The sequence below is a fragment of the Polistes fuscatus genome, unplaced genomic scaffold, assembly GCF_010416935.1.
Source record: "Polistes fuscatus isolate 324 unplaced genomic scaffold, CU_Pfus_HIC Scaffold5, whole genome shotgun sequence".
Lineage (NCBI taxonomy): Eukaryota > Metazoa > Arthropoda > Insecta > Hymenoptera > Vespidae > Polistes > Polistes fuscatus.
This window is the reverse complement of record NW_025113129.1, coordinates 8,846,186-8,870,105: the sequence shown is the minus strand read 5'-3', so window position 1 is coordinate 8,870,105 and position 23,920 is coordinate 8,846,186. Positions and strand designations below refer to the sequence as shown.

Here is a 23,920-nt window from a genome sequence, read left to right as displayed (position 1 = left end):
GACAGGAAGAGAACAAAGATAAAAATTGGAGAAAAGAAAAAACAAGATTCTTTATATTCCTCGATTCGCGATTTATTTTCATTTTATTAAATATCTAAATTTTGATCATATTAATTTTTATTATTTAATATTCTATATAATAGTTAATTTTTTTGCCTCAACAAATTCGTAGGTTTTTGTATTATTAGAAGTTTGTCATTACACACGTAATTATCTATTTTTATACCTAAATCTATAATTATAAAATGAATATCAGCATATGAAAATAATTAATGAATCAACTATACTTTATCAGTACCAAAGAAAAATAACAAACATATACAACTCACACCTACATAAAAAACTATCATTATTAGTCATTTTTCATTCATAAAAAATGATGCAAAGGTTTAGAAGGAAAGATTGTGAAATATGGATAAAGTATTGAAAAACGATCTCGACATTTTCTTTCCTATTTGTTGACCATCAAGCAACCAAAGTCATTCGAAAAGACGAACAGGGCCAGTTCCTGTCCTCCTTTTACTCTGTTTTAAAGATAATACTTGGATATTCCAGGGATAGGAGAAGGAAAAGCTTCTTTAGAAGGAGATCAACTGGAATTTCAGTGATTCGTTAGCTACTTGACCGCATCACTAATCTATAAATAGTCGAAATAATCACGTGACGCCCTCGCATACCCGATTGCACACGTGGACATACATAAATAAATAGCACGTTTCTACGTGACGTCGTACTTTCAAATTGCGATCGACGCCGATCGAGAGTCCTCCCACACCCCTCTTCATCCTCCTTCACCAACTCTTCATTCTTCTCTTCTTATCCTCTCTTTCCTCCTTTCCCTCTTAACTTGCCTTCCAACTCTTGTCGAACTCCCTACCGATGTTCCAAATTATGTCAATGCATATCGATCGTATCTTTAATCTCCACCATTACCACCAACCTATCGAATCAACCGATGCATTCTTATTCCTTTGCAATAAACAAATTTAAAGATTACTCTTTAATCAGGGTTGCTGGATGCCAAATTCGTTATGTACACAATGACTCAGGGGTTAACTTGCGTTTACATGGCGAATTAAATTTATTCTTTTTAATTGTTATAGAATTCATTTAGGAATTTGAAGAATTTCGTGATTAGTTTTAATTTTTATCTAGTATTTCCAAAAATGATTAGTTCATGGAGTATAAATTAACAGAAATATTTGAGATGATAAAATGAGATGTTACACCCGGTATATTTTTGTTTTAATTATCCATGTACGTAAAGAAAATTTCTATTCCCCGTATAGTTCGATAAAAAATCTGTGTCCTTTTCTCTGTTACGTTAACGCGTTTTCTTAGTTCTCATTCGAGTATCTTTAAAAGCTTTAGGCTTTCAACTTCGGTCCTAATAGTCGCTAAAAGCGTCGTCCATTGGCAGTCAAAATAAAAAGAGTATGGATCCATGTCATTTTTAGCGATCACACAAAGAGTATTAGCACGGAGAACGTTATAAAAATGTTATAAATCTTCGCAGAATATATCAGTTTTTTGTCATTAAATTTATTGGTTGGTAATTATAGTATTGTAAATTTACACTCATCGAATATATTTTCGGTTTTATCGTTAAGGATGATGGATCAAATATAACATCTATTGTGCTCTCCGATCATCTTGAGATGAATATGTCTCCCAAAGTGAGATTACACTTCGAGGATGAGGAGCCTAACGCCAACTTGGCACCAAAATGGCGGAGGTTTAGAGGGTCGAAGGTGGCACGCGTTTCACGGCTAGAATCACTGGCGTAAAAATATTTTTTTTTCATCAAATTTTATCCTTAAAAACAAAATAATTAATTTTTCATATAAAATACAAAAATTCTTTAAAATATTTCAAATACTACTCTCTCGTTTAAGAATTTTTATTCTGCGGTAAAATTCTGATCTCTAAAGAAAAGGTCATAATTCTTTCTAAAAAAAAATATTTTATTAGAAATAAAATCTCAATTTTGATAAATCGAAATCATTAAAAAAAAAAAAATTAGAAGAAAGCAAAAATAAAGAAAATTCGAGAAAATTCGTTAAAAATTTATAGGTTTAGCTACGCCATTGAACCTTTGCCACTTTGAACCCGCAACGTGTCTCTCTATCTCTGTCTCCCCTTTCTTTTTTCTCACCCCCCAGAAATACACCCCCGAATGACGTCATAGGAAAACGGCCTGGCGCCAGCGCAGCCCTCGGACTGACGTCAACTCCCGACCGATACTACTACTACTACTACTTACTACTACAATATACTACTATTCCCTGTTAGCTACGAAACAAAGCCCGTTGGCCCGGCAACTTTCGCAAACTTTCCTTTGTGGTAAAAATCCATGTCCTACGATATTTCAATGATATGGGGAATATAAAAAAATAGGTGAATTCAAATGAATAGAAAAAGCTAAAACGATTGTGAATGTTTTGCCGATTTTTTGTTCATGTTCGGCCGAAATCGTTTCCCTTTTTTTTCTTCTAATAACAAAGCGTATTCGCTATTTTAGACTCGAAAATAAATGAAATGAAATTGGTTTAAATTTCTTATGGTAGATTGTAGTTACAACTATAGTTTGAAAACTTTCTCTTTATGTATATTTATATACCCATTAAAGTACATAGATATATAGACCTTTCTCTCTCTCTCTCTCTCTCTCTCTTGCTCTTTCTCTTTATATGTATATACATATATATAGATATGCTCTCGTTGCGTTTCTACATTGAGCTTACGTCCACAGGCCGTTATCTATACGATTCATTGTCAGCGATGCGTAGCAACGAGCTTATGGACGGATCTCTCTTTTTATTGTCGCGAGAATGACGTCAATGCTCTCTAATCTTGGCACTCACTTCCGAAAATTATAATGCCCACATCGATGGTGCGGCCTTTTGCGATCTTCATCGGCACTGTTTCTGAATCATTATTCGTTTCCTGATTTCGACCCTCACATCTTTTTCGAGTTATGCTCTACCGTTACGTATATATTTTATATTGTATATTAAACTGTAGGTATACATATGTACATTTACGGTGTCTATATATATATATCGGTATATATTGGATGTACATATATATGTAAATATTCAAAAGGGGGATCTCTTGGTATTAGTTTGCTCTCGAGATACCAATGAGCTTTTGAAAGAAGGAAATATGATGTCTTTCAATGTTACTATACCAATTGGTAGAAGGAGGGAGAGACCTTAGACTTTCTAAGATAGGAATATTCCTAATGTAAGATATATTTAGTTTCCGAGATATCTTCTATCTGACGTTAATCACATCTTTCTTATTTATCTTTTTGTTTACAATGCACTTTTAGTTTGTCTGCATAGATTATACATAAATCTTCAACCCTATTATTGACTACTCTCTGTACAGTGTTTCACACTGTGTGCAGTTGGCTGTGTCTCAGATACGAACAAAGTAATTCTTTCGAAATATAATGAAAACTGATAAACAATTACTATTGTGTTTACCTTAGCTAATTTAAATAAATCTATAAATAACAAAATGAATAAAGGAAATGCGAAAAAAGTGAAGGTATACGTGGTGTACATTATTAGGTAACCAAGATAGTTCGTGCCGTTTCTAGGTTTCTCTATCATTTAACTTTATTGATTAAAACGGCACGAAATTTCTTGGGTTACCTGATATTAATTAAAAATATATTTATATATATATTATATTTTATGAGATATCAGGTAACCAATAATTTTTATATCATATTTAGGTTTCTCTATCATTTATCTTTATTAATTAAAAAGGCAAAGAAGATTATATTTAATTTATGTATTGTATTATGTAGTTTTCGCTAATATTAAACAACCAAGAAAGTAAATGCCCTTTTAATCGATAAAAATATTAACGAGGAACGGCACGAATTTTCTTACCGTAATTCAAATCTATGTAATAAATGATGTTATAATATTATTCGCAATCCGTGTTCTGAATTTTATTTTTCAATGACGCAAATCTAATGGTTTGTAACGGGTTGGAGTACATAGCGTCAACGTTAGAAGCGTCATCGTACCAAAGTTTCCTTTATCGATTCGAACCAAGCCGACGGGCTAGAGTCGAGGAAGATTACGTAACTGGTTGGTCTATATCAAGGTCGAAGGGTAAAACAACGAGAAAGCTCTTTGCAATCGGATGGTTTCTTTTTTCTATTTTCTTTTTTCTTGTTCTCCAAGAAATTAATTATTTTAAGCCGATCTATCTCTCTTTCAGTTTTTAATTAACGATTTTATTAAAAAATCTTATCGACGAATCGGTTATAACAGTTTGTTGAAAAAAAAAAAGAAAATAATTTTTTTTATATACAATCTCTGTGGAAACAAAATTTTAAATTAATTTTTTTACGCTGATATTCCCTAGAATAAGTTGTTTTAAGATAAAAGAGAGAATGTGCACGATAAAACAAATAATTTACTCTTTGACCTATTATTTATTTAAATATTTTTTTTTTATTATTTTTTATTTTTTTCATATTAATAATTACGAGTATCATATCTTTGAATGATAAAGAAAAAGGAGTAGAAGAAAAAGAAGATGTTTAATTTGATTTATAATAAGATTTATTGATACAGTTATAAATAACATAAACGTTATCTGGCAATATAAGTATGAAATATTTGGAGTAATAAATCTATCGTCGATCGGTTATGTAAATTTTGTTATAAAAAATCAGGTAAGAATTTCAATCTACGTTTATTGACGATTGTTTTTAGGTATTAACAATTTTTTTACTCATACATTTGTGGTGTAGCGTTTCGTTGCATCGTATGCTTTTAACACACAATTCTAATTATAATTTAATATAACATATATACGAATAAGCGATGCTTAATTATTTCCGTATGTCTCTAAATATATTTCTAATTATTTCTAATATAAATATATATATATATCTTTTGTCGTTATAATCTTTCGATTAAAATCTATACGAAAAACTAAGCTGCCACGACGCATCACATATATATCATCTTTTTTTATTTTTTTATTTAATATATTCATATAATAAATAATACTAGAAATTAGCTTAAATATAAGCGACAGGTCAAAAATGATTATTTAAATACGGACTCGTAGTTTAACATATTAATTAAACCATCCAATGAAAACAATCTTTCTGACTCGTTCACGAATTTATAGCAATTTTGGTTTATATATAACACGTTTATATATAACACATTAAATAAATAAAGGATAATACAAAAAAAGAATGACAATATAAATATGAAATAAATATAAATATGCATCGATCCGATACGATAAATATTTTTTCTTTTTCTCGTCGCTTTTGGTAGCAACGTTCAACGATATTCTTTTTTTCTTCTTTTTTACAACAATTTAATGGGATGGAAAAAATTTTGTTCGTTGGAAAATCGATGCCAAGGACCGCATAAATTCATTGATCTTGTGCGACAAGTGATTTAGGTCGTTTATTATAATTACGATCGGTCGAACGTTGCATTAGACGTATCCTGCGCGTTCCCCTCTTAAATATTCTTAATAGATGCACTCACGCATGCATATTTATTTATGTAATGCATCGACAATGAAATAAATAGATATGCGAATGATATGTACGTTTTTCTAATTTGACGATACGATTTGAACACAAAAAATATGTTAATAAGTAATAATAATAATAGTTATAAACTATTTCGTCAATTTTTCGTCACATTTTTTTTTGCGGATAATTAGTCAAATTAATATCTATTAAATATGTACATGCACGTATGTACGTATTTGACACTTTTAAATCGATTAAAATCGTATCGCGAAGTCTTATTTAATTATGGCAAGAGAAATGATAATATATTCATGCCGAAAATATTGTTAATTATAGCACAAAAATTAAAAAGTGATATTACAGTAATAAAGGAACATGATCCGGCGTTTAGGGTGTTATTCGCGATAGGAAATAAAAAGATAGAAAGAGAAGAAAAAAAGTAAAATTAGGCTTCTTCGTCAGGCCACACAAAATCCTCCTCGATTTTGGCAGTACCTCCGCTGGATATTGGTCGAGATTCTGAACATTCTGTTTCCGAAAGAACGAAAGGATCCACGACAACTTCTTCCACTTCCTGACAATCTTCCTCATTTTCTTCTTCAATCTGAAACAAAATAATACAACCTTGTGTAATGATTGTTTAAATTTTACCATATTTTTTACATCATATTATCACATATATGACACAAAAAAGAAAATGAAATTTTTACATATGCTTATATGAAAAAAATGTATTACAAAAAAATATTCACCCGTACGCATAAATATTTTGATTCAATTTCTTTCAAGCATCATAAATTACGGATTAATTCTTATACAAAAATTTAGGACACGTTGTGTTCGTTGTAAAAAATTGATCAGATGTAAATACTTGAGTAACACGTAATATTTGTTTATTTACCCTGGTGTCTTCATCTGATTGCACTTCGTACGGTTTCTCCTCCAATTCTTGATCAGTTATTGGAGTGAAAAGATGATCTTCGCGAAAACAATCGACATCCTTTTTATCATTGTTAATACCACGTGCCACTTCAGCCAATCGTTCTTCTCTTTCTTGCCTTAGACGAATTTCTTCTGCACGTTCCTCGATCAGCATCCTTTCTTCTTCCTCCATCAAAGCTCGAAGTTTTTCCGCATTGATTTGTCTGAACAACGAAACCAACATTCAATTCGATACATTTCTACGTGTGTGTTTTTTAAATCATTATTTGTTTCATACCTTTCTGCTTCTTCTAAACGAAGTAACTGGGTGCGTTCCTTTTCTAATTTTTCTTCTTCTATTTTTCTTTCGGCTTCTGCTCTCTCTATCGCGAGAATTTCACTGAGGTGAGCTTTACGATCCAAATCAATTTCCACAGCTTCCCATGCCTTTTTTTCCTCCAATTCTAATCTCGTCCTTTCATCCTCCGCAGCTTTTCTTTTCTCTTCTTCGGTTCTATGTTTCAAATAATTAATAATAAATAAATATATATTAGAATTTTATCTGTGTGTTTGAGTGACAGGTTTTTTTTTTTAAATTGATACGTGGTAATTATTTACCTGGCTTCTTCAGCAACTTTACGCAAATATTCTTCTGCTCTTCTTGCCGCATCTTGTTTTTCTTGTTTCACTGTAACAATTTTGCATTGTCGCTTTAATTTTTAATTTTTGAATCGATCTAAAAATCTTATTATATTATAAGATTGATTTTTATTTTATTTATCTTATAAATAATAAGATTTGTATATAATAAATAATGTTTATTATATATAAATTTTTAACACATAGATACAAACATATTTCAAAGTAGGAAAGTTAAATATACACATTTAACGTGACATTTGAAACATAACGAAGGATATGATCTCATTTTTGATAGACTCGACACAAAACACATTGAATCGTGCAAAAGATAATGTTAGAAAGAAATATTTGCTCTAATTTTACCCCATATTTTTCGATATCAAAAGATATATTTATTTATAAACATCTAGAAATTTATAAAAGCTTACCTTCTTCAGTCTCATCTTGTGGTTGATCCTTTTCACTTACAAGTTCAGAACTCGCAGGAGTAGCTTCAACTACTTCAGGTTCTTCAACGGGCTTTGCTTCTTCTTCTAGCACAGTTTCTGATTTCAATTCTTCTATAAACTCTGGTACATCTACAGCAGTTTTGATTACTGTTTCCACTTCTGGTTCCACTGTTGGTTCTACTGTTGGTTCTACTGTTGGTTCCACTTTTGGTTCCACTTTCGGTTCCTCTATTGCTTGCACTTCAGGTTCTACTTTTGGTTCCACTTTTGGTTCCTCTATTGCTTGCACTTCAGGTTTTGTTTCAGGAACATTTTCTGGTTCCTTTACCTGTGCAACTTCAGGCTCAGCTGGTACTTCTTTTGGAAGCTCCTCTTTTACAGATTCCTGTTTAGGAGGTTCCTCTACAGCTTCTACTGGTTTAGGGGCAGGTTCCGCAGATTCCACAGGAACTGCTTCTACCTTAACTTCTTTCTCCTTTACAGATTCTGCTACTAATTCTGGTTCTTTTGGAGGTTCCTTCACAGGTGCTTCCTTTGTTTTAGGTGTTTCTGCATTTTTCTCTGCTTCCTTTGATTTTTTTACCTTGGATTCCTTAGCTGCTTTAGCTTTTGGCTTAACTTCTTCTTTTACAGGTTCTTCTACTACGGTCTTCTTTTCTTCTGCTACTGGTTTGATTTTTTCTGGTTCAGGTTTCTTCTCTTCTGCTACAGGTTTAATTTCTTCTGGTTCAGGTTTCTTCTCTTCTGCTACAGGTTTAATTTCTTCTGGTTCAGGTTTCTTCTCTTCTGCTACAAGTTTGATTTCTTCTGGTTCAGATTTCTTCTTTTCTTCTGCTACAGTTATCTTCTTTTCCAGTGTTGGTTTAACTTCTACGTGTATTAACACGTAGAAAAAACGTAGGTATATAGATTTATTAAAAAGAATATCATCGGGAATAAGGATATCGTAAATAGAAATAGATAGATAGATAGATAAATAGAGAAAGAGAGAGAGAGAGAGAGAGAGAGAGAGAAAGAGTTCTCTATTTCTTTTATTTTATTAGTGTCTCTAATAGAAACACTAATAAAATAAATAAATAAATCACTTTTGAATAAGGATTTGAGCTTACCTCTTTTCACGATCGATTCGGTCCGTTCGGTTTCTAGGGCACGGGCTAGAATTTTGTGTAGAATGTCAGACACAGATACGTAGTTATACGATTAGTGTAATAATTTCGATTATTGGAATGGAAGAAGCATTATTCGAAATTTTCTTGGACAATAAGTTGGCACCGATGAACGAACGAACGTACGAATAAACGAACGAACGAACGAACGCGATTATTATCTCATATACGAATGTATATCCAGTTACTAACCCTTTCTGAGTTCTCTCTCAGTCATCGGTTGATCCGGTGCTGCGTGCGTACATGAAACATAAATGATCGTTTAACGGGAGAAAGATCGAATGGTAAATTGATGGCTCATTTTCATAGCGAAAAAAGCGTGCCTTCTGCGAATCAAAGCTGAGAAGAAAACAGCTCCAGGGTAACGTCCAAGTTTAACAAAGCTTGAAAATTTGTTCGATCTAACTAAATGCATGAGGGTGAGCATAATCAAAACCATTTGAATTTACTCTAATTATGTAAATACACGTATACGTGCCGATTACTATGGCAAAAAACTAATAGTGAGTCAAAAAAATTGCAAAAATCTATTCTATGATTTATTTTATAATATTAATGATTTGAATATATAAAATAAATCATAAAATGAATTTTTGATATTTTTTGGACTTACATTAGTTAATTGACATAATTATCGAGTACATGTAAGATATTTTAAGCGTGTAGCAATAACACATATACACATACAAACTTTCATGGCTCCTACAATATGTGTACACGATGGTGTGTGACAAATGAATTTTGGATTACTAATGAATTTGATCAAAGTCGGAATCTTACGATATTACCGAAATGATTTTCATTCGATTACGTATTAGCTTTTTGTTCGCATCACAAACTGATCGTTATATTTCATCGTTGATCGTTTTGATCGAATAGATTTTATCTTCTTTTTTTTGTGTTGTGTGTCGTCATAATTATTATAATCAAGAATTAATAACGATCGTGAAAATTCACGCGACACTCAAATGTATGCGAAATAAGATCAATAAAATAATTTTAAAATAATATGTAGGCATAAGCATGTGTATATAATATACATTATTATGTATTTATGTACTCACTATAAAAATTAAAGCTTATGCGTAATAGGCGTAATCAGATGAATCAATCGAATGCATATTTTAACCTTTGCTTTTTGTCGCGTCAATCAAGATACTAAAAAAAAATCACGGACGCGAGAGCAGCTCTATAATTAATTTTTTTTTGTAAAAAATATTTTTCTTACTTTTTATTTATACGTTCAGTATAAAATGTAAGAGTAGATAAAGATAATACAAATTTGTCGATTGTTTTGTGACGAGCTGCTTTCTTTTCCGTCTTGAAATTTATGAAAAAAAAAACTCAGTAAAATAGATACACGCATTTTCAGACCCATCGTATATGTTAGAATTTGTAACAGCTGATAAATTATCTTCCAGTTTGCGGAGAGATCAATGGATCACTCAATAACACTCTCGATGACTAATTAGCTTTCTTTGAGCTTATACAATTCCGATATATGTATTAATCGATATTAAATAAAATAATTGCAAAGCATATGTAAGGAGAACGCTTACCTCAAACAATTTTCTTTTTTGATCGATTCGTTCATTAGATATGTTCAACTTAAATTATTTAATCATAAATTAAACTTGAAAAAAGGATTGACAGTATTTTTTTATTATCACGCGTTCCTCTCTGGATAGAAACTATTAAATATTTTTATTAATTGTTCGTAAGAGATACATTAGAAGAAAAAAATAAATAAAAATAAAACGTATGTTTGAACTGTGTATAATTTTTATTACAACTATTATCACGATTATTAATTATATTAGAATATCTCGATTATTGTATTGTATATATATATTTCTTTTGATCTTTGCCCTTTCTCTTTCTTATAGATTAAATAATAATTAAATACGTTCGAATATTAAATAAATGAAAACGATCACGAATCTAGAATTAAAAAGTAACTCGAGGAACTACGTAAATGAACAATAATATGTATGCGTGTAAATAAATTTTTTTATCAAATATTTATCTAACTATTGTTATCATAATTTTCTAGCCGTAACGTATCTATTGGCACATACAAATCATCCAAATATGTGTGACAAAAGTCATTAATCTTTCTTCCTAACATTTTTATTTAACCATGTTTTCCTATTCTTTATGCCGATTAAATTAATACGAAAAAATTATATTTCATAAAAGTAATAAAACGCTTTTGCAGGAGAAAAAAAATATATATTCTAAAGTTCGCTAAACAACAAAATACGATATTAAAATAAACACATGGTTGAAAAATAAACGACAAACAAGATGTCACAAATAGGAATTGTTGCATGCACCAACAGAACAAATATTTTCGTCGACGTGCATACATGTACGTACGTATACACGATAAATCATGAAAGAAAGAAATAGGACGGTTTGAAAATAATGAATTAAAATAGTAAAAGGATCGATCATTCTTCGTTTAAGTTTTCCTCTTCCGCCTCATCCACCTCGGGGCCCTTCTTTTTGGTTTTAGTTGGATCCTCGTAAAGTTCTGGAACACGCTCCCTCCAGCCCTTGCCTGAAACGTTCAAAAAATGTCGCTCTGCTGGTTCTCCTCCTGCTAATGCAGATTTTCGATAAGATCACTGAGAATCGCCCCAAAAAATAGTCTGTCAGAGTTGCGTGTTCCAGTTGGATCTAGATTTGTTTTTGAACATAGTTTTTTTGTGTGCTCGGCTTCTGTGTGTATCTGTCTCTCTCTCTCTCTCCCTCTCTCTCTCTCTCATCTCTCTCATCCCTCTTTATCTTTTTTATACTGCGTTGTCATTATTGCAGCCGTCATTATTGGCGTCCCCTTCGTCGGAAAAAATTCTCCTCTCGATCTCGTTCTCGCTCTCGGTCTCGATCTCGCCCTCGTTCACTTTAACGGTTCCACCGATCGCTCGTTTCCTTTTTAACGGTAAACCTTTAAACCCCGTATCGTACGCGTCATACACAAATATACATAAATAATTACTTATTCGAAAAATAATTCGCGTGGTTCGTTCGCGTTTCCTAATAATAATAATAATAATAATGTTCGCTTTCTTTATTTTTTATTTCTTTTTTGTTTCAAATGGTTTCTATTCATTGGATTAGCATTTTCAAATATTTTCGATCGATTTTATATTTTAGAAATATTTTTAAATAATTATTTTAAATCGTCGGTATTACAATAGATTATACAAAAAAACAATATCAAAATGTAACCCTTGCGCTTCTTAAATTAATAATAAATATTCATTTATATTGACCATTTAGTTTCAAAAAAAATGTGATCAAAAATATTTGAAAAATAACGGACAAACAAATAGAAATAATTTCTTTTTAAAAAGAAGTATAACTTCTCAAAATAAGAATTAAAATTCTCTTAAAAAGAAAAAAAAATAGTTAAACTCGTGTAACATGTATACTACATATATATATATATATTGCTACTACTACTATTACTACTATTATTACTACTACTACAAGAACAACATAAAATATACATATATAATTATATGATTACAATGTCTCACACCGTCGTTCGCCATCTTACGATTATTAGACACAAAACGAAAAGAAAAAAGAAACAGATAAAATAATAGGTACATATATATGTATACAATATAAATGTAAACGAGCGAGGAAAAATAACGAGGGGGAAAAACATGAAAGAAAAAAAAACATAAGAAAAATCAAATTAACACACGTACGTCATTATTATCATCATCATCATCATCATCATCACCATTATCATTATCATTCATCGCCAGCCACAGCAGAAACGACAATTTTGTTTTAACATTCGGTGCCAATCTCAGTCCAAACAAAACAAAACAAAAAAGTATGTATAATATATTTATTTATATAAAAAGAAATGAAAATGGAGATACGAGCTTTGGGGGAGACAAGATGTAAAAAAACGAAAAAAGGTTCACACAGACGGCGTCCTGCGGCCGTCTTTTGATTTTTTTTTCTTTTTTTTTTTTTTTAATATTTTTTCTTCTACTCAAAAATCATCTAGCCGAGACTCATTACCGAACTCTAACGAGTTACGAGAGAAAGTTATGTACCGAGGTTACATTTTTCATTTTTATTCTTTCTTTTTTTACTTGTATTGTTAAATAAGTTTTTATTTTTTAATTGACAGACTGCTTTATCATTCGCACTCGTTAGAGCCAGTACGCAAAGACTACAAGAATCGTCGATGCGATTGTCCTGTTGTTGAATACATATTTGTAAATTTAACTAAAAGAAATATTTATATATTTACCGTATATCATTTATATTTATTATTTCTATATCTATTGTTATATAAAAAAGAAAATTGAACTTAGAGTGTCTACAATTTTTGAAATTACCAAATAAACAGAAAAATATTATTCTCATCTACGATAGACAATCAAATAACTCAAATAACATGTCCTGTATAAGTAACAACAAATAAATGGATAGATCAATCAACAGGACAAACTCGCTCGAACTTTTCCTTTACGAAAATCTAATTGCTGCATTTACATAGATCAATGATCGATGATTACTCACAAGCTTTGGCAGCAGCCTGCCGATTTTTTTGGTAGTAGCTCAAAAAATTAACGTCGTTCTTGATATCGGATGGACGAAGATCAGCAACTTTGTAGTAGGGCCTCCTGACTGATTGTGGTTTGCCAGCGACGTATTTGACACACGCCAAATTTCCAAAATGTCCTCTTTCCGGTACGTCATACCATGATACAGGTTCCGCATCCTTTTTCGTGTTGTTCTTACCGGATATTAATCGGCGAACGTAATCACCACTACGCATACGTTCCGGCACTATTTCCTCGACAAAATCGCTAAAATTTCACAGATCTTTTACTTCAAATGTCTTCCGTCATTTTTCTTTTTTAATTTTTTTATTTTCTTTATTATGGTAAATGTTCGTATTCATTCATTATGGATAGGTTTGAACAAATACCTTGGAGTTGCTCGAGGTATGTAAACGTGAACTCGTCGTAAAAGAGAATCCACTCTTGCACGTATTTCTTTGGCCTCGTCATCGAAGTACTGTGAATAGATGAACATAATAACGTGAGATTAATACGGATAAAGTAAATGTCTGAGTAAGGATTAATTTTTTGTCAATTTTCTAACAAATTACCAACGTTAATTTATTAATTTCTACAGATAATTAATTCTATCGATTTGCTTAAAAATATGTTTGATATTTTCATTTCTCTAATTTATATATATTTATTTATTTATTTATTTATTTATTTATTTATTTTGTTATTTATTTATGAGCATATAAATTAGATATTATTTACTACAAAGATAGAAGAAAACAAAAACATCTTCAAGTTTTTTGTTCTTACACGAAGAATTATTACGTTCCAATATTAAATTTCTTTTATGTTAACATCACTTTGATAATAAATAATAAATTTTATTTATGACGTGTTTGATCGTGATCACTAACGACGCGATTCCGCATTTTGGATGAATGATGAGAGAGTGACGATGGTATTTATTCCAATAGAAGACGATGACGATGACGACGACGATGATCGATGATCGATGATCGATGATGTATGGAAGATGAGAGAAAGAAAGGGTAAGAGAAAGATAGGGAGAGAGAGAGAGACACGATTGTTTGATATTTTCCTATCTTTCTCTCTTTCTCTCTCTCTCATGTTTGTTCACTTACGATGTGGTCCTTGGAATTTAAATAATGATCGGTGTAAGACCAGGTAGTGGATCTTGGTAGATCACGTATCCTCTTGAGTTCGGCAGCAATCACGCTGGGTCGTACACGAGAATGTATTCTTATTGGTATCATCGAGCCAGCGTAGTAAACATTATGGACCGGTGAATGGACTATGGTGACGAGCCTCTTGTGTGCAATGTAGGGCATTCGAGGAAGATAACCCCTCAACTAAATATACACCAATTTGTCTGCTTTATTGTTCGATTTTATCGATCAATTTCACAACTTCTTAGTTTGCTTGGTTTTTTTGTAATATTATTATTTTTTCTTCAAACTTTTGTTCTCGCTATTTATTTGATTTCATTCGTTTAATTATAAGATGTTATGCATCTATGTATTATGCATAAAGCGCTTATAAACATATATGTGTGCACTGTTGTAAGCCATTAGAAATGTTGAGCATGTTGAGCAATGTTGAACGTTTAAAAAGCCAATCGATGATGAAGACAAATGATCTCTGGTGAGGTAATCAGTCAAAAATTGACCGAAATATTTACATATCCATGATGAAAGTATGAGCATGAAGCATCGATGAATGATCACGTTTAAATGCGAGCGAAAAAGCGTCGTTATTTGCATACGATCATATGTTTAAAGATCAGCGTTAGTTGCGTAGCATAGTGAACAATAGAAGCTTATAGATATTACATATAACAAGCTCGTATATAATTAGCCATTGGCATTGGGATATATTGCATAGTGAGCCTCTTCAAATTCATTGACGTCTTTTCTTTCTATTAAATTTGAAATGTTTTTCTAATAATATAGTTTAGTCTATCACGCTATAATAAAATTAAAAAATTTATATTATAATATTAATTAAATTATAATATATAAGTATAATAATATTATATCAAATTTTAAAAGACAAATTAGTATCCTTCAAATTATTTAAACAATAACAAACCAAAACAAAGATATAATCATTTCAAGAGACTCATAAAAATATCCCGAATTGGTCCCACTAATATCCCAAATTTCTTGATCTATTTATTTTTTGTAATTAGGAAAAAGTTGGAATGGATGCAATAATTAAGCAATAACACTTACCTGAATAATAGAAGATAGTGGTAGGACAACAGGGGGAGTCTTTTGTCCGTACAAGCATACGATCGATACGATAGTTGTAATTAATGGATTATACGACGATTTCCAGGAACGGAAGTGGTATTGCCGAATAGCCATTGGCGATGGTCAGAATATGGCAATGGTGTTGTTGTTGATAGTAGTTGTGATGGTGGTTGGTGTTGATGGCAATGGCGACGGCGGCGGCGGTGGCGGCATGGGGACGAGGGTCACATGGGAGGCAGAATAAATAAAAATAAGAAGAACGACACTCGGTTAGTGACTTTGGCAGCTTGTGCTTTGGCATAATAACGTGTGCGTCATGGTTTCTGCTTTATCCATAGTTTTTATATAATAAATATCAAATCATAATTTATACATATATTTCTTTTTTCTTTTGTTTGTTTGTTTGTTTGTTTATTTGTTTGTTTGTTTGTTCGTTCGTTTTTATCCTTTCGCATCCTTTTATCATTTATTTTTTTGGTCGTTTTCTGCAGTTTCGTTTCATTTTCATTTTTTTCTTTTGTTTTCTAAAATCTATTGTTCGCTCTCAGTTTTCTTGTCTATTCTTATGAATGCGATCGCATGTGCTAATTGTCGAGTAAAAGAGAAAGAGAAAGAGAGAAAGAAAGAAAGAGAAAGAGTGAGAGAGAAAGATAAAGAAAGGATCAGAAAGGAAAGCAAAGCGAGAGAGAGATAGAGAGAGGTGGTGAGCGTGAGGGGTTGGTATGAAAAGTAGAGCAGCGAGGAGGCATGTCGTGTATCTAAAAATGTATCTATCTAATTTGGCCGATTCTCGCGTTGTGTGTCCAACGAGATCGATGAGTCGTAATTTATTAGAATCCTGTCTATTATTAATTCGGTGTTATATATAATCGTTTTACAATTAATTATTATATATTTTAGAGTTAATACAGTATTTACTAGCTCGATCAATTGTCTCTTCGATGACAAAAGATATATGTATATATATATATAAATATACATCTACACGCATAAATATATAGATTTAATGGTTAGTTAAAATAAAAGTGTTTTAGAATACGAATTAATTCTTCAAATAAATATATAGTCAATTTATTATAATTAGCAAAGGATATAAGACAACGCTTAAATTCTCCATAATTCGATACACTTTTTCAATATAATTTTATTTATTTTTCTTTAGATACAAACTTTTCGTTATATATATTAATATATATTACGACATATTATGTATCTCTGGTTATTTGAAATGGTTAAATCACGCTTTTTTCAACCACACACGATACATTAAAGCAAACTATTATTTTTTAATATACTTCTAATGTAAGTGCAGTAAATATAAATAAACAAGATTTTCACAAAGATCCCCATTAATACGGGACACTCTAATTGTAAGTATAACATAACGTAAATAGCGATGATTGAAGTAACATGTTCGTCTTCTTCTTATTTTTCTTTTTTAACAAATAAAAAAAGTCCCTACGAGACAGTAGTGTACAAATAAATAAATACATGAATTTTGCAAACGAGAAACGAAATTTAATTCAAGAAAAAGTATTAAAAACAATATACCATAATAATTATACGCGTTGAGCCAAAGACGAAAAAGAAAAATAGGGGAAAAAGGATTGGGGGTGAGGAAGAGGGCTTTTGTCGATCAAATAAAAATTAAAAAAAGGAATAAAAATAACTAGGAGATAAATTTTGTTTGAGGGGCTTAAACGTAAGGGCTGCTATGGAGGAGGAATCATTTAAACGCGATAGGAATAGTGGCGATAGGTGGAACCACCGGGTAAACGTCCGGATGTATGGGACTCGTAAGAGGAATGATAGCCTCCTGGGCCGCCGCCGGTTGTTGATCTAGAGGATCTTTCAGTTGAATACGATCCATAAGGTCCGCTTTCTCTCTTGACGACGTTCTCCTCAGTATAAGAAGACCTCTGAGGACGACGAGAGTAAGGATCCGCCGAGGAACTCGACGAAGAAGAGCTGGTGTTGGTGTACGCGTAACTGTAATGCTCTTGGGCAGACCTCAGGCCAGCTTCGGGGTAGTCACGTACCACGTAGTGCCGAGGCGTCTATAGATTTGGGTTAGACAAGGTCACAACAAAGCTACAACCAACCGATTTTAGCCCCCTTACAAGTCATTTTTTTATTTTCTATTTTCTTTTCCTAATTCTTTTTTTTACACCCCCTTCTCTGCCCTCTGCCCTCTGCCTTTTTCCCCCTTTTTCTCTTTATCTCTTTGTCTCTTTTTTTCTGATTTTTTCTTGTACTTGTTTTTTTACATTTCTAGAAACGATCGAGCGCGATATCAAAACCGAATAGTTCGTCTTCCTAACCCCCCATCCCTTCCCTCCTTTTTCGATATCCTTGCCCGACGAGCTTTATATAGTCTACCAGATCGATTTTTATCCTTTATAAATTTAATTTGTAATTTTCTACTCCCTGTCCAGCTCTTACATTGAACCGAGTGATTGATAGGACTCGTAGGATATTTACATTAGGGATTACGTTAGATTAAATAAAAAAGTAATAAATCGGTCAGTGTTTCGGATCGATTACTATAGTCAAAAGGAGAGATCTATCTATAGACACACAACGTACGGGCCAATTATAAACGCTCGTCGAGATATATATACATATATGTATAGACAGATTTATACATATATATATATATATATAAATGTAAGTATGTATGCATTAATAATGTCTCCTTGCCGAAAAACATTCAGGGCATGCTCTCTAAACGTTGAGTAACGTTAGGTGTGCCCTTGCCAAGAAATACACAGACGTACATATGCGCCCGTGCGCGCAAGCGCATGTTGTTTCACAGGACACTTACAATTAGAAGTAAGCGTATGCACTTAGTATTTAATGTTTTAATGTTTAACTTTGTGATTGTGTGTACTGCGTGTGCGTGTATGTATATATGTGTAAATATTCATATTTGCGTGCGCAACGCACAACCCAATGTAGCAACTCGGTGTCTCGGTTCTCTTCATCAAAAGCAAAAGCAGTTTGTTTTATTATATTACACGTTGCCAGGCAAGATTAATTATTTAGGCCAAGTAATTTAACGTCTCATATTTGTTGTTGTTTTCCTTTCAATCGAATTCGCAGGTGTTATCTTTTTCTCGTTAGGTTAACATTCGTTAATGAGAAACGAATTCGACCAGACGAATTTTTGTATTTTTTTAAATTGTCTATCATTTTATTTCTCTATCACAGTGTAATACATGTATGTGTACGAATTTTTGTGAGAATGTAAAATAAAAAGAAAATATCGTCTATCCTCTAAGAACAAACGTTACATAATAGGATAATAAGATTGAGATATTGTATTAAAAAAAAAAAAGCAACAAGTGTAAAATAAGAAGAAGGAACTCGAATTATTATTGAAATAAAGTGACAAAGTCCTACAAAAAGTAATACTAATTGAAATGTACTGTACTAATATATAAACGAGTATAAAGATAAAGGTAAAATCGTTATTAAAGTATAAAGATATGATATTTGAACATTGGTATTCAGAAGCGGTACCAAGATGGCGTCTGCAGAGCCATAAGTATCTTAGTACGACCAGTAGCCGGTGCAAATGCATGTCTATGCGAACCGACTTGTCTCGAGAGCACTCCCTTTTCAAATACATGCCCTTTAGTTGCCAACTCTGCAGCCGCATCCAAGTTAACCTTCGAAACTGTACCACCTTCTAAAAGTTGTCTCGTATGTTCCTCCTTGGCTAGATTTTTTCCTCGAACGACACCCTGCTGCTCCTTAAGGGTTACGTATTGATAAAACTCCTTCTTAGGATCCTGCTTCTTGCGGCCCCAAACGGTGAACGGTTCCGGTACCAGGGATGGCCTTGGTACGAACGGTACCTTCTCCCAAGGAAACAAATCCGGCTTCTGCAACGGCGATCTTTCTTTCTTTCTTTCTTTCTTTCTCTCATATTTTCTCTATTTGTTTATAGTCTCTCTCTCTCTTTCTTTTTATTAAGCCTTGCGAAACCTTTCCTTTCCTTTACCCTTTTTTATAATATTTCTTTTGTGTTCTTTTTTCGTATTTCTTTTCTCTTCGTTCTTTCGTTCGAAAAGCTTTGAAAAGATTTTTCTCAAAAGCTAGATACTCGTCTAACTTCCTTTCGATGTCTCCACTTCCATTACACTTTTCTCCGATTTTTTCTTTTTTTTTTTGTTAACATCATTTTATTATTGGAAGGAGAAATGCGCTATGTCCAAACTATGATTTTCTTCGACATCGTCATTGACATCGCTGACATGAGTCTATCGTATTTTCTTTTATTACGTTCGATTTTATTCTTTTTGTCTGTTGAATTTTTTTATTTCTTTTTTTATTTATTTATTTGATTTATTATTGCGAAGGTAGATAATTTCATAATGCTTAAATTTGTACGGCTCGTGGATTAATATGAATGATTTATTGTATCGGAACGCGTGACTTTTCCAATAATAATCAAAACAAGATTGTTAATATCTATATAGATAAAAGTTAAGAAAAAAGTTGATAAATGGGAAGATTTATCGAGAAAAATCTTGAGATGAATATAAAGAAGATAATGAAAAAGAAATAATTCTTCTAATATTGAAAATTATCGAGAAAACATTTGCACTAAGTTCCTAAAAAAGAAGAAACTCGTGAAATAAATATAAAAAATAAAGTATAAAATGTTATTAGAAGAAAAATGCAGAGTTGATCTAATCTTGTAAATTATGTAGAAAAGGATTCGATCAATTAACATTAAGAACATATGAATATATTAGGAAAGTATATTCATTTATTTATAATATCGCTATAATCTTGTAAATTAAATAGAAAAGAATTCGATCAAAAAATAAATCATGAAATTTTATTAGAAATAAAAACTAAGAATTGCTTAAATCATGTAAATTAAATAAAAAAGAATTCGATCGCAGAAAATGTTGAAGATAGGTAAAGAGACAAAGAAAAATGAATATTGTAGAAAGATAATATTTAGATAAAAGTTCCAATTAGAAAAAAGAGTCATCCGTAAATTTCCGTGAGGATGAAATCGCGAGTAAAGAGAGAAACAGAGTTGTTCATGGTGGTGGGAGTCGACGTTAAAACGCTGAGGCTAAGATCGTCTGTGTCTAAATTAGGGCAGGGTAACGCAACACCGATCCTCGGAATCCCCTCTACTCATGTAAGAAGGAACGCGTCGGTTTAGAGTCACAGATAAAACAGCGAAAACTACGAAGAAACGTCATGTCTTCTCTTATTCATAGAAACAACAAATTCCCGAAGAATCCCGACGAGATATTTTCTTTACATCTCACTTTTCCTCTTACGAAAAGAAGAAGAGAAAGAAAGAGATTGACATCACATCTTTGAAATCGTCAAAGACAATAAAGAATTTAGGTCGGATACTCGTGCCAGTTCGAATCATCAGTCGCACGTTCGAATTTTCTAATCAATCGAGAGTCTCGTGACGAAATAAAATCAAATTAAAAACAATAACAAATATTAATTCACGATTTTTTACCTTTCGGATGATAAAAATAATTTCCCACCCTCTTTTTTTTCTATTTTTATGAGAAATTTTATTGCTCCCATCGATCCGATCTATTTCATTGACATTTATATTCGTTTGTTTTTTTTTCTTCTTTTTCAAAAGAATTTCTACTTCGGGTTCTCTTCTGAAAGATCTTCGACGAAATTAATTTTTCTACAGACTCATCCAAGATTTGCCGGGTCATCGGGATATCTAAGTTTAACGCTTGAAAGTCCCGGAAAATGGCTGCGACACTATTATTAGAATCACTTATGTGACTCTCATACTCTCTAATACGCTATTTATAATGTTTTTGAATATTACAAATTTTATCAAAATAATGCAAACTGTGAGATATTAATCTCTTTTAGATCGCGTTCAATGTTCAATTTCGTTCGATTAGATCTAATCAAAAAATAATCATTGATGAATCCTACCTCTTACACGAAGTATCATCCTTCGTTCCAGAGAACAATTTAAAATAAATCAAATTGTAAATACATCCTTTAAAAAACTATGTTTTACATATAAAAACACACTCTGACTTAAAAAATTGACAAATAAAAATCAACGTGATAAAAAAGGAATAAACAATTAAAAGACATGTGTACCTTTTTTGTTTGATTTTACCAATTTCACGGTATGCACGTGTATATACAAAAAGAAACAAACAAGAGTAGAGAAGAATTAGATACAATAAAATAGAAAGAAACAAAAAGAAAGTAAAAAAGAGAGAGAAAGAGCAAACAAACAGACACTGTAAGGATTGGTGCTGTTGACAATTCATGAAAATAAAACAACTCGTTGGATGAGTCGTACGGTTCTTCAAAATTATCACATGAAATCCGTAAACTGGATGTTATTGTGTCAATTAACAAAATTCGGCCCAATCGTATCGTTTTTTTAAACGAGATATTATTTCGATTTTGGCCCAAACGATAAGCCCAATGACAACAAAAAAGAAGTCGAATTTCGAGACACCAAGTGCACGCATCGAGTTGAAAGAAAGGATTAAGATGACGGGTTGAAAAGGAAATAAATAGTCACAAATAACAATGATAGTAGTGATCAAAAATGGAAGTAGTACAGGAGGGTAATAAATAATAATAGTAATGGAGGTAGGAAAGTAGCAACGAATAGTAACAAAAGTCATTTTTGTATAGTTACGGAGTAAAGTGTGTGGAAGTAGAGACTTCGAGAAATGCATCGAATTCGACCGGTCAACGATTATTATATTATTATTATTTTTATTATTTACTTTTATCATCGTTGATCGAGATTTCGTGAACGGCGAAGAACTGTCATAAAAAACAAATTATCTTGAATTTGAATCCGAAGCACTAATGGATCAACGTTTCGCGCTTATTAAAAGATACGATTATTATTGTAACATTTATTCTGTTTTATTTTTTTAATTATTCCAATACAACGTAAATCCATGTACAATTATTGAATTTCGGTCGTTAAAAATATTTTCTAGAAAAATGACACGACAACGACGAAGTGGTAAAAGGAAAAGTCAATTCAATTCGCAAGGCTTATACTCTAATAAATCAAAATTCTATCTAACGAATACTCTAAATATTCTAACAATAATAATTAAAAAAGAAAATAGGGGGATATATGTAAATTGTTTTCTCGCAAAACGTTGACCCGGGTCTAATATATCATTGAATTGTAAGTAAGTATTTAGGTATAAAACATGTATACGTATAGACAAAAATATATGCAATAGTAATAAGAAAGGTTTTTTTTTAATCGAGAATCATGTAAGCTGGTAACAACTCAGCCAGTAAAATTGTATGTAATATTGCGCGATACTTTAAAAGAACAAAGTTAGTTTGGCATACAGGAAAACATTATTAAGTCATACTCGATCCCGCTCGATCGGTAAAATAATCCCATGTATTAGGATATTTACGTATATAATAAAATAAAATAAAACTGTACATATATAAATTTATACATAAAAATAAGAACAATTATATTATACTGACCGTGATGCTGTAGGACGATGCAAGGGGCCTCGAGTAGGGTCGTCGGGTCGTGTAAAAGTCGCTTTCGTAAACCATTTTGCTTCCTTTTCTCTCTTCTTTCTTTAAATAAAATTCGTTAAATAAAATATCAACTAAGATATCTCGATACAAAAATGATTAATTTCGATTGGTCGATGTATTGTTATCGTCTAACGAACGAGTTTTTGAATTTTGTAAGTCGTACGAATTCGACTTAAAGAGAATCTGCGTTCGCGATGGAAGTTCTTTCGGTTCTGATTCGAACCCTTCTGCGTGATGCTGTGATCGGCTTTTCTTAACTTCTCCTCTTCACCCTCTTCATCCTCTTCATCCTCCTTCTCTTCTTATTCGTGACGTGTTGGTGCGCCCACACGCAACGTCTTTGCACGACGCAACCCCACAAAACAGAAAAAGAAGGAGAAAGAGAAAGAAAGAGAAAGAGTAACTGTATAAAATTATTGCTACGTCTTTCGATGCATCGAAAGAAATAGAATCATGTTAAGGTTGCGTCCCTTTCACTTCACCCTCCGCCACCCCTTTCTTGCGTACCCAAAAATCCGAACGCCTACTGTTTCTTTTTTCACGTGAATTTTTGTTTTCTTTTCTCTTTTGAAGGAGTATTTAAAAAAACGTACGTAAAATACAACGTGACACAGAATGTATCTCTCCTTGCGTTGATACGCTAACGTATTCGCAAACCTTGAATGACATTCGGAAGACCTAGACTCTGATTCACGAAGGTCTTCTAACTTTATAAAACTCTCCGCGGTTACGGACTTTTTTTAAGCATCTTTCTTGATTTTTATTGAAGTAAAATCGGATTTTGTTGGAGTAAAATATTTTTAAGATCCAATTCAAA

The 23,920-nt window shown here is 32.0% G+C and overlaps 1 protein-coding gene across 3 annotated transcripts; it reads right to left on the bottom strand.

Moving 5' to 3' along the window:
• Positions 1–5,808: 5,808 nt before the first annotated feature.
• On the bottom strand, positions 5,809–23,364 carry LOC122521925 (uncharacterized abhydrolase domain-containing protein DDB_G0269086-like). Of its 3 annotated transcripts, XM_043642673.1 has the most exons (12): positions 23,044–23,362; positions 15,514–15,552; positions 14,404–14,631; positions 13,675–13,763; positions 13,263–13,552; positions 8,901–8,939; positions 8,652–8,696; positions 7,522–8,412; positions 7,070–7,139; positions 6,750–6,965; positions 6,432–6,675; positions 5,809–6,134 (listed from the first exon to the last, which is right to left on the bottom strand). In XM_043642673.1, exons 1-12 carry the CDS (start codon positions 23,116–23,118, stop codon positions 5,976–5,978), a joined length of 2,385 nt encoding a protein of 794 aa, XP_043498608.1. In that variant the 5' UTR covers positions 23,119–23,362; the 3' UTR covers positions 5,809–5,975. The 3 variants fall into 3 exon arrangements, with proteins under 3 accessions (XP_043498608.1, XP_043498609.1, XP_043498610.1); XM_043642674.1 differs by lacking the exon at positions 8,901–8,939; XM_043642675.1 differs by lacking the exons at positions 14,404–14,631; positions 15,514–15,552 and having other exon boundaries at positions 23,044–23,364.
• Positions 23,365–23,920: the final 556 nt, after the last annotated feature.

What these genes read in the sequence shown, in the direction of transcription:
- LOC122521925 (XM_043642673.1), bottom strand. Translation starts at nt 23,118, where the DNA reads ATGGTTTACGAAAGCGACTTTTACACGACCCGACGACCCTACTCGAGG. An exon ending in TAAATTCCAAGGACCACATC is followed by an intron (nt 13,764 to 14,403) that starts GTAAGTGAACAA and finishes ATCTATTCACAG; the next exon opens with TACTTCGATGACGAGGCCAA. An exon ending in CGAATCGATCGTGAAAAGAG is followed by an intron (nt 8,413 to 8,651) that starts GTAAGCTCAAAT and finishes TAATACACGTAG; the next exon opens with AAGTTAAACCAACACTGGAA.